This window comes from Aplysia californica, unplaced genomic scaffold, assembly GCF_000002075.1.
Source record: "Aplysia californica isolate F4 #8 unplaced genomic scaffold, AplCal3.0 scaffold00129, whole genome shotgun sequence".
Lineage (NCBI taxonomy): Eukaryota > Metazoa > Mollusca > Gastropoda > Aplysiida > Aplysiidae > Aplysia > Aplysia californica.
Genome location: NW_004797399.1, coordinates 1,238,929 through 1,247,143, shown reverse-complemented (window position 1 = coordinate 1,247,143; position 8,215 = coordinate 1,238,929). Strand labels below are relative to the sequence as shown.

At 38.2% G+C, this 8,215-nt stretch overlaps 1 protein-coding gene across 2 annotated transcripts in view; it reads left to right on the top strand.

Annotated features, from left to right (window-relative positions):
* Positions 1-1,471: 1,471 nt before the first annotated feature.
* The window catches only part of LOC101857182 (transcription factor E4F1), a 29,583-nt gene continuing 22,839 nt past the window's right edge, over positions 1,472-8,215 (top strand). For both annotated transcript variants that reach the window (XM_005096469.3, XM_005096468.3), the window contains exons 1-5: positions 1,472-1,620; positions 3,676-4,008; positions 5,761-5,845; positions 6,314-6,647; positions 7,060-7,186. In XM_005096469.3, the coding sequence (XP_005096526.1) occupies positions 1,557-1,620; positions 3,676-4,008; positions 5,761-5,845; positions 6,314-6,647; positions 7,060-7,186 (943 nt within the window). In that variant the 5' untranslated portion in view covers positions 1,472-1,556. The remainder of the gene's footprint in view (positions 1,621-3,675; positions 4,009-5,760; positions 5,846-6,313; positions 6,648-7,059; positions 7,187-8,215) is intronic.

The following is an 8,215-nucleotide window of genomic DNA, read 5'->3' as shown; positions in this document are numbered from 1 at the left end:
AGTGGTTTAAAATAGTGGCAAGACAATGAACCAATCACAATTCACTTGAGCACTTCGCTGGATTGCTCCAGGGACCACATAATTTTGGCATTGAATAGTATCGCGTTTATTTTTAGACTGCCTACTGTGTCTACTGTGGGCTATGTTTCGTGGGTGCACATTTGAGATGTGCCGTCTTGTTAATATTAATGTACCGCCAAACTCGCTACGAGTGTCGTCTTCGCTTGGGTTATTCCAAAGAGCGATTTATAGGTCAGATTGCAACTGTTGAATATTCTGTTACGTTTAGTTAAAGCGTGTGGACTTTGGCATAGCATAGCAGATGTTTTACGGCGCTTCTGACTCAGAAATGACAGTTACAGTGCCAGCGAGGACCTTGTTTTGGTATTATATTTGGCTAGTGTTTGTTTCTGACTTCTTTTATTTCATGTTTGAGGGTGCTTTTCGTAATAGAACATTAAAAAAATTTGGGCGGCACTGCACGACCGTGCTCTATGGACGAACCGCGCCTGATGGCAAACCATGATCACCAATATCCGTCCCACATCAGGCATTTGATGATGATTGTAGTTTTAGTCGTACATGTATTAAGAGCTAGATCGGATTATAATATTATATTAAGTTAGAAATAGATGATTGAAAGGCAGACACACTATAATTCCGTGAACCTTCTAGACATTCTGTGCAGGGGCGGTTTTATGTGAGAGTCAAAGTCGCCATCACTTGCCTATACATGCTAAAAATAAAATTTTATCATTCTTTTCGTTTCTGTTTGAAAAGCACATGAATTATCATTCTTTACACTTACGCTCTAACAGTAACATGGCATCACACTTTGCACATCTAAAGCTTCTGCCCCTATCTCGGCTTTTTACCTACTAACTTTAAGATGTGTGCGTATTTTTTGGTCCTGCAATTTTATTTGCATTGACTCACGAATGTCCAAACGCAAAAGGAAATAAAAAATCAAAACCCATTTAATAGTACCTTGATAGGGAGTGTACTTGACCCCTGGAGATGGATACTGGAGCCACCCTTTTCCAGCACCACTTCCGGCCACTGATTTTGTGGTATAATTGTGACGTCTTTTCTAGTCCAAGATTTCAAAATTAACTAAATTCTAAGAAGGCCTACAAATATTGAAAGCACTAGAACAATAATAATAATCTTTTTCTTACTTGATCAAAATAGATTACAATTCAAAGGCTTATTGCCTATTATATTATTAGCCTAATTATAATTGTAGGAATAAAGTTTATCACCATACTAAGCCTAGATTTCCCTTCTCTCAATTGAGATATAAATTTCTAGTAACTTTGCGAGAGAATGTTTATAAACTTGTCCCAAGCAGCAATATTCTTATTGGACTGTCTTTATTCATTCATCTACGTGGGTTGGCTTAAATCATCACATTACTTCCGGTCAATGCACACATGCTATGAGTTTTTTCCCTTTACTTTTAAATTTAAGAGATGTGTTAGTTCGGTGGAAGGAAACTACTGACTGGATGCCAACAACAACGTTGAGCAAACTGCAAACCGCCATAGTGTCGCAAAATGAACGAATCTGAGAACGACAGCAACCCTACTAGCGATACTTTGGCGTTCATAGACCTGAATGGTAACGCCCACTTTCGATTTCAAAATATTATTCTGTCTTCTTCTTATCATAGCTGATGAGGATAGTGACAAGAATATGTGTTTTGTAACTGATGAGGTTTCATCATATAATATTATAATAAATAGTGCAGGCGTTGAATGAAGCAATGGCGCAGCTGAATTTAGGCCGATTGGTCGTGATGGTGTCAGTTTTTGTTAGTTTGTATTATCATTGTCATTAGATCTAGAATCTAGACTAGATAGTCTAGATCTAGATCTATATTACTATATCTAGATCTAGACTGTATATATCTAGATCTAGATCTAGAATCTAGATCTAGATCTAGATCTAGATATAGATTCTAGATCTAATATCTAGATCTAGATTCTAGATTAGATTCTAGATGTAGACTCTATATTATATAATTCTTTTTATAACAAACTGCCAATGCCAAAAATTATGTTCAAATTGCACAGGGACAGGGGCTAGGCCGCTAGCCGCTAGGGGTGGTTGAAATATATAAGGTATAAAGTGAAAGCATAGAATTAATCTAGATCTAGAGATCTAGATTTAGATCTAGATCTAGAGAATGTCTAGAGTCTAGTCTAGAGTGTAGAGTAGTATGCCTTTTATTTTTACTTTTACTTTTAACAAATCATTTATGTATGCACTTGATTTATGACTGGCTTGAAACAACCAGAGCATCTACCAGGCTTGGACTTGGGCAGTAAAATGAAAAGGTAGCGTCAATTGCCACCGAGTGACGCGGTGGCAATTGACAAAAATTTAGTTTTTGTCAATTGCCACCGAGTGAAGCGGTGTCAAGTCTGAAAACAATACTATCGTTAGCATTTATACATAAATGTGTGTCTAATGGGTCAAATTGTTCTCAACTAATTTCATTGGACGAGCATCTAGTCTAGAGCTACGGTACCAACTTGGCACGTTTTCAATGAGACGTAGGCCTAGATCTAGGCTAGCCTTAGCCTACACTTTTGTGTTGAACCAACACAGGCAATTCTAGAAGTAGGCCTAGAAGGTCACAAACTATAAACGCACACAAACTCAAGCAGAAATTCACGTTATATCGGGGAACATAAATAGTGGGACGGGGGTGGGGAAAACACACACACACACCCACACACACACACAAACACACACATACACACACACAAACACACACACACACACAGAGGGACAGAGAGGCGAACGCACAACACCGAGCACTCGAGCACAATAAGCTAGATCTACCCACCAAAGCAAAAGAGCTCCAATTTACTCGGTGGCAATTGACAAAAAGTCAATTTTTGTCAATTGCCACCGCGTCACTCGGTGGCAATTGACACTACCAAATGAAAATGGAGGTTTGAGTTTGTAGCTTTGTTGAGATCGTGCCAGTCAAGGGCATCACCCACAGTGTGGTTTTTGGTCAAATATTGGCGTGCATGGGTATTAGACCTAGAAGGGGGGGGGGGGGGAGAAGATACTATGATATAGGTCTAAGTAGTAGGATCATAAATTTAAATTTATAGATCTACATTTCTACATAAATGACAACATTAATAAAATAATATTTCATTAGAGACTGCCTGGTCAAGCAATTTTGAATCTATTGGTGCCACTATTTTAGCCTCATTTGTTGAAAAGGCTTAGTACTTTTTTGTGTAAAGTGAGGGTGTTGTTAACTTTGACAGTCGAAGCCTAATGGTGAACTTTTTGAAGATCTTATGTTAAGTGGAGATTTTGAAAAGGATAGAAGGTAGTGCACTGTTTTTGGTGCAAGGTTTGACAAAGCAAGAAAGCTTGGGTTTCCTGTACTGAGGATGGTTTGTTTTTATAGAGAGAACATTTTCTCAGTTCTGTTCCTTCCACATGATGTATGGCTAGAGCATCAAAATCAAGCTCCAGTTTTTAAATTTACTGTAGGCTACATTTTTTTGAACATTTTCTGTTGTATTCCTCTTGACTCTTATGATTATCAATGTCATACTCCTTTTTGTAGAAAAGAAGTCTGATATTAACCTTTAAAAAAAAACAACTATGTTGACCAAACTCAATCCATTCTCGAATCCCCAGGGACTCCTGTGATAGCAGATGGCGATACAGAAGAAGATTATTTCATCTGCCGTAAATGTAACAAAGTATTTAAAAACCTTCCAGACTATTTGGAACACAAAATAAAAGATGAAAATTTCAGAATCACTCAAACACGTTCAAAGGCAGATAAACGTTTCGCTTTGCCAAATTTGGTGCAGAAGCGAAAGCGCCAGGTTCGCAAGCGAAAAGCTCAGGTCGTCAGTGTGAGAAAAGATGCTAATGGTGTTGATGCAGCAGTGGAGCAGAACACGGATACAGACAATGAAAAGAAAGAGGAAAATCTTGACCTCTTGAAGCAAGAAAAGGAAAAAGGTAGAACTATATATATATATTGTCACGACGTGGTGGAATCAGGGACTCGTCCATTTTTGGGCTTGTGGAGTTATAGGTATCATCTGAAAGCTCATTTATTTGCCTTGCTTTCTATGAAATAGATATCCATCTCTCTTGAATAGAACTCAAAATATTTTGAAAGAAGTGAGGTCGCCTGGTTTCAGTGGTGAAATTGACGAGAAAATGGCCGCCGAAGTTTGGTAACTCCAATAGGTAAAGAGTCCTTAAAAAGAAAAAAATGACGTGTTTTGTGCCTTTAATCAATGTTTTGCAGTAAAATTTATATTGGAAATGTGTTTTTATATGGACATAAAAGAGGTTGAGCCAAAAATAAAAATTCGATAAAAATTTCCAAACTGGCAGAAAAATGCCTGTTTCTCCGATTGATTTTTCTGTATTTTGATGAACGCCTGATTTCACCATGCTGCCTCACATAAATAAGCTCTTAGTCAGTAACTTAATGTAATGTAAATTGGCAGCGTCTATACATTTGCCATTTTCCATGGATTTTTCAGAAAGAAGTCTGTGTTTGGGAGAAAGTGAACTTGTCTTTAAATATGCAGGGATTAAGTATTTTGCACACTCTTCAAATATTCCGTAAAATCCTTTTTCAGATTTGATGTGAAAAATCTGAAAGCTGTCTCAATCTATGTTCACTTCTCAGAAATAAAATTTATGACAGAAGTGGTTTCTTTCTCTTCTGCCGGCATTCCATGTCTGGCACATTTTTATGTACTGTGGAGTCACATATAACAAGTCCTGAAATAACATGGTCTGTTATAAAGACACTATTCTAAAACCCTGTTTTTTTCTCTTCTTTATCTTTGTGAATAAAATAATGCTTTTATAGCGCAATGAGACAAACGTGCGAGTCGGTTATAACGGAATATTGCTGCTGCTGTGCACAGTGCATAGGCCAATTATACATAATGTAAAACCTCACAAGTTGAAAAACTTGTTGGTGATCTAGCGAAACAAAGAATGGGAGAGCCCAGGTGTGTCAACAATGAAGGCCGGAGAGACTGAGTAGGGAGGGTGTGACATGCGCAGACAAGCAGAACGCATCGCCTGATAGGTCAGCCTAGGCTTAGCCTAGTCTAGATTATCTAGGCCTACCATGCCTCTCACTTCTCCGATGTGGGTATGGACAGGTCACAGCAATGTGATGGATGGAGCAAATTTGTGACGTGCTCAAGCAGACGGAATGCACCGCAGGGTGTGGTGGGGTGGGGGAAAACACAGTGGGCGAGTTAGCCCAGAGCCTTTTCTTTCTGATCGCCAATGCCGTGCTGTCAACATCGCTAGCACGAGAGAAAGAAACCTGATTTAATTTTTGATCAAGTATGACCTAGAGGTCATGTTGAAACAAAATCACTATCTGGGTAGATAACAAAAAGAAATAAACAGAACACCAAACTCATAGATTAGGCCTACTTTATTATTTCCCTTGAGTTTATTACTGGATCCCTTATGGCGAGAATCCTGATATAACGGACATTTTGCACCAGTCCCCTCCCTCTCGTTATAACAGGATTCCACTGTATTTACCTCCTTTTTATATCCATTATAATCAACCAAAGTATTTTCATATTGGATGACTGAAGTTTTCATTACAAAATGATTCTCATTTTGTATCAATCTACGTGCTTGAGAAAGGTTTGCAAAAATATTTTTTGACCTTTGTGAAGTTTTTAAGGTATCTGATGGAAGTGTCCTTATTAACCATTTCAGACTCTGGTCCTAAACATATCACAGGGAATGTGGAAAGGGCAGCAACTGCTTACAGCTGCAGTGTGTGTCAAAAGACGTTTCGAAGGTTTGTTTTACAATAAATCTATGACCAGCTGATATTGGTGTTGGGAGGGAACTATGAGAAACAATAGTATTGTGAGGCTCACATCTGTCTTTTTTGCAACATATATTTTGTTTCCACGAAGAAAAATGTAACTAATTTGTGAGCATGTCATGGTTTCAAAATTTTCACTCATCTTTTTGATTTACTAGCATTTTTTACTTTTCATGTAATGCGAATGTTATGTTATGAGACTTGAAATTTGGCAGTTTCTGTGTATAAATATATCTTTCTCACTTTCTCGCAGTTTATGAAATATTGAGCTTTTATTTTGTAAATATTTCTCATCTCACATGTTTTGGAAATTTGATTAGATAGGTTTATCAGTAAGAAAAGGAGTGAGTGATAGAACGTTTCATTGTACTATTGAATGACTTTTTATCTTGGAAATGAGAACTGTACTGAAACTATATTTTTTGTTTTCTTGTTCAGGGAAGCAACACTGCGCTGGCACATAAAATACGAACACAATCAGAAGGAAGAGAATAGTGATGAGTCAGATGCTGAGGAAAGCAAGATCAAAGAGGAAGTACTCTCGAGTAGAGATGAGGACTATAAAGCGGAGAAAGAAATTGAAGAAGAGGATGACCATCATTTGAATGATGATGCAGAGGGTCCTGGCAGGAAGCCCCGGGAAATTCACGTGGTAATTGAGAAACCCGGCACTGCTGAACCTGTGAAGCAGAGAGTGAGCAAACCATCGACAGGGGCAGCTGAGACGGAGAGACCATATTCGTGTGATATTTGTTTTAGATCCTTTAAGGAGGTGAGCTTATGTTATCAACAAATATAATACTTTTATCTTGAAAATATTTGAATATCATTTCTACTTACCATACTTCAAATATTACTTCTTTAGCATTTTATTGTCTTGACTCTGGGAATTGTAACTGTAGTAACACGGATAGCTAGAATTCGTCGGGACCGGCCTCGGTAGTTCGAGGGATCTGTAGTTCAAGGGATATCTTACAAAGAAAAGGAAGAAGAAAAAATGGGACTGTAGGCACAGTTCGACGGATGAGTTAATTTCAAGTCTATCCTATCCGTGTTATACTGTATATCATATTACTAGCAGACAACCAAGTTTTAAAGTGTATATATTACATTACTTAGAAGTAATTGACAATTTGGTGTCACAAAAAATTGTTCCTCAATTCCCAGTAATGTTGTTTTCTCAGCTGACAGTCTTGAAAGCTCATGCTGTTGTGCACTCCGACGAGAGGAAGTACATATGCACATTTGAAAACTGTCCTTATGGTTTTAAGACGAAAGGCTGCCTTGTTCGACACATGAGGAGACACACAGGTTTGCTTGTGAATTTTACTGTTGATTCAGTATTTTAAAAATTCAATGTATTTTAAATGGCATGAAAACCATTATTCAAAACAAGTATGATGAATTTTACATAATATGGAAATGTGTGATTTTTTGGGGGGTTGAGAATTTGAAACATATGTTTGGAATACAGCGGGTGTCGCATTCAACGAGGTCACATTCAACGAGAAGTTGGCTCCAACGAGGCAATCCTTACTCCCCGATTTTTCCCTCTATATCTCTTTGTAAATGTACGTCAGCTCCAATGAGGTTGCAAACAGACGGAAGTCGCTTTGAGCGAGGTTGCAATAACCAAATAAAAGCAATTAGCGGCCCCAAAAGCGAAGAATATTTCTCCTTTCTCTCCATCTCACACGAAGCACAAGGCCCATCCTCGATTTCTAACACATTGTATTGCTAGAGTGTGATGGGCCCCAAAGCCAAGAAGGTAGACGAGGGTTAGCCTACTGTAGGGTAGAGATGGGAGGGGGTGGGTGGGAACGCGATGCGGGTGTGTGAAACTGGGTGAATTTTGGATGGGTAGGTCTAGATCGAAACCTTCATTTTTTTTCAATTTTCTTTTCTTCACCTGATCAGAAAATCCAAGCTCCCGCCTTTACTTTCTGTAGATATCTAGACCTAGGCCTAGATGTGAGAGGGTATGTTTCCACACGAGAAGTGTTCCGGAAAAAAAATATTTAAAAATGCAGAAATGACAGTGAGAACACAGCTCAAACACGCGCACACTGCACGGCTGTTAGAAAGCGGTACTTTAGTTCGCAGTGATCAGTGACTTTATCGTCATTTTATTTTGCCTGTTTGGAACAAGGGGGAACTTCTGTACTTACTGAGAAAGATGCAAAATTGTATGAAATAACGATAAATATATATAGCGCTCCAAAAATGGCTCTCATATTTTACCATTGCCCTTTGGCGTGAATATTTTTAAATCTAAATTCCAATCAAACAAAACTTAATCAACCCTTCAATTTCACATAAAATACACCAGAAATGGTCAAA